Genomic DNA, 3376 nt, shown 5'->3' on the forward strand with positions numbered 1-3376 from the left:
GCATCGCTTGCGGATGTCATTGCAGACAAACATCATGGTCTTTATGTACAAGTCGAAGCCGAATCCGTCACCAGAAGACACAACAAAACAAGCTCGGCCTTCAGCTACATGTGTGGCCACTTCTTCCGCCGCGACGAATACCGCTCTCATTTCAGGAACGTGCACTCTGACATCCAGGCCTCTCTGAGTGGTTGGTTCCAACAACGCTGCCCCTTAGCATACCTTGGCTGTGCTTTCACCCAGACGAGGTTTCACCCAGCAGGTCACCGAGCTACAATCAAGTTCTGTCAAGATGTCAGCGCCTTTGTCCTCCAGCCAGACATCCCTCCATTCCTCTGTGAAGGCGGGAAAACCTTCAGCCCTCAGAGAAACGGTGCACATAATGTGGATCCCCTGAGCAGCCTGCCCCTGGAGATCCTTCAGCACATTGCTGCTTACCTTGACAGTTTTACATTATCTCAGCTGTCCCGAGTCTCCCATCTGATGAGGGAGGTGTGTGCCACATTGCTGCAGGAGAGAGGGATGGTGTCCCTCAAGTGGGAGAAAAAGACATATTCCCATGGGGGAAGTTCCTGGAAATGTCGAAAGAAAGCAAGTATCATTAAATAGCCTTGTTTCTTTCATTAAATGTATTTTATGTATTTAATATACTGATTGAGTGCTGCCATTACATCTCATATATGATCTAAACCTTGTAAGGGAAAGTAAACACAAGGCCAAACTTCTAAATCAGTTCCCTTCTCGTATCTGGCCCCATTCTGTTTACTGTCATCAGAAAATTTCAGTCATTCATACAGCCTGACAGCTGCTGCATTGTAAACACTCTCCAGACTCACCGTGCTTCTCTCTAACAATATTACAAACGGAATCACAGCCGTGTTGGCAACAGTTAATGGGTTCCCACTGAAGTAGCCACTGGAGACGTGGAGACATTTTTCTGTGTCCTTCCTTATCATATTCCAGCTGCATGTGGGGTCAGGCACCAGGAGGGAGTGTTCAGGGAGAGATTTTTTTTCTGGTGTCTGAGCAATAGTCTGGTAAAAAGGCAGCAAAACTATCATTTAGTTTTGCAAAAAGCTGATTTCATTCTACAGCAAAAAATCGAAGCTCTATAGGATGCACAATAATATATCTATTGACAACCAGTTTTAACCTGGTGGTAGCTTCCATACTGTATTTTTCATTTATTTGATAGTTGACAGCAAAGAGATTCTGGAGCAGTCAGGGGGATTCAAACCAGGGATGCTGTGTTTACATCAGACCACTAAGCTAGATCTTAGACCCCACGGCTTAGGCTGCCAGGCCACAGGGACGCCCAGCAGGCTGGTGGTCTGAGCCTTGTGTGCGCCCCCAGCTGCCTTGATTTCTGGAGATTATCTAAATCCTGTTGGGAATTATGAGCACTGTATACTGTATGAGGATGAAATTCTAAGTGATTCAGACTCATGAACACTGAGTTAAGACCATTAAATTCATTATGTTGCTGCTATCTTTCAATAAAGCGCTGACAAGTGTGCAGGATTCCTTCAAGGACCAGTGTGTAGGATTTGGAGGGATATACTGGTAAAAAAAGGATTTTGTATAAAAGTTTTCTATAGTGTTTAATCACTTGAAAAAAATTGCTGAGTTTTTGTTATCTTAGAATGAGCCGTTTATATCTAAATAGGGAGTGGGTGATCGTCCATCAAGATCACCATGTTGCACTGCTGTGTTTGTACAGTAGCCCAGAATGGAAAAACCAAATACTAGCTCTAGATAAGGCCTTCCCAACATGTTCTTATCCTGACTCGTCAAATATCGCTGCTTAATCTGTACGTCATGTCTATATTTCGCACACTCCTTTGTTTGTTGTTGATGTGGTTTGGACCTTGGGGGAGGGGCCCTTATATGTGGAGTTTGCATGTTCTCCCAGTGTCAGCATAGGTTTTCTACAAATTATCCGCCCTCATCCCACAGTCCAAAGATACGCAAGTCAGGTTAATCAGTGACTCAAAATTGGTTATGGGTGTGAATGTGGGCAGGAATGGTTGTTTGTCTTTTTGTGTCAGCCCTGCAATAGTCTGGCTAAGTTTCTCCCAATATCAGCTGGGATAGGCTCCGGCCCCCCACGACCCTTGAGAAGATAAGCCGTCACTGCTAATGAATAAATAAATGAATGAACACTTGCAGTATCAGCCACTGTAGTTAGCAACCCCCTTCATCATGAGAGCACACATTTTTTTAATGTGAAACTGATTTTTTCAGTGTTTTTACCAGCTTAAATCACCAAGTCCATTTGTTTTCAGAAAAAGAGACTTCTGCAGATCATTTTTTTCCTGGTAAAAACCTCCCGAACAATGAGCACTAAAGGAATCCTAACCGGGAGTTAATGAATTTGGTCCCCAGGGAAGAAATAGGAAACAATACAGCAAATATTAAACAATAAACAAACAAACAAAAATGTCATTTGATGGCTCATGCACATCATTTAGGCTAATTATTAAGTCAATTATGCTATACCAATCAGTTGTTCTTTGGCTGTGTGGATAACTTTCCACCATTTATTTTTAAAATCTGTTCATGACTTTTTCCAGATATCCTGCGGACAAACAAACAACCTCTCTGCTCTGCTGGAGGTAATAAAAGATAAATAAAGAATAAATGCACAAGTGTCTATTTTTACCTCAACTCTCTTTGAACTGCAGTGATCAGGTGACAAAGAGTGTGCCGATGATATCAGTGATGTGGAATGGCCTGAGGGCTCGCTGCCAGTAAACACAGCGCTACCATAACAAGTCAGATGTGATCATTCATGGAAACAAGATGTTGATAAGACCGAGTGGGCGACAGCTGGGTATTTGCTCCCCAATGAAGGGCATCATTTGTATATGTTTGTAATGGATGGATACGGAAATAACATCCTGACATGTGGTAAAAATACTCTTCAATCTAGATTCCACAGATATTGAAAATACATGTATCCTCATGGTCATTGGTGCAGTACAGTTGATAGATTTCCTGACAGCAGCCTCCTACACCTACTTCACCTCTGTCTCTGTGTTTCACAGGTTTGGGAGTTCAGCTCTCTCTTTTCATCTGTGGACAGATGGAGCTTCAGCAACAATCCTTCCATGTCAGATCACTTGAAAACCTGCTCCTTCTACCAGAGAGAGGAGCACACTGACCCTGTGGCTTTAGCCTGCCTGGGAGAGGTCGGAGACAGACACGGAGAAGTAAAGCATAAAAGATAATGCTCATGGTCCCAGAGCTCAGTGGGCGGACCGCAATACAAGTGATGCCGTGTTTAGAATCACTCAGGCATGACATGTATCCTCTGCATATACAGCTAGAAACAAAAGGTAATTCAGAACTGCTTGTATGCTGAAGGCTGCAGACG

General features: G+C 43.4%; 1 protein-coding gene across 1 annotated transcript; it reads left to right on the plus strand.

Moving 5' to 3' along the window:
* Positions 1–6: 6 nt before the first annotated feature.
* LOC121963776 (F-box only protein 40-like) lies at positions 7–3354 on the plus strand (the record flags this gene model as incomplete). Its single annotated transcript, XM_042514025.1, has 2 exons — positions 7–591; positions 3048–3354. Coding segments are annotated over 2 exons (768 nt in total), but the record flags the coding sequence as incomplete, so codon positions are not given.
* Between the last annotated feature and the right edge of the window lie 22 nt (positions 3355–3376).

Source organism: Plectropomus leopardus, unplaced genomic scaffold (genome assembly GCF_008729295.1).
Source record: "Plectropomus leopardus isolate mb unplaced genomic scaffold, YSFRI_Pleo_2.0 unplaced_scaffold12450, whole genome shotgun sequence".
In the NCBI taxonomy this organism is placed as follows: Eukaryota; Metazoa; Chordata; class Actinopteri; order Perciformes; family Serranidae; genus Plectropomus; species Plectropomus leopardus.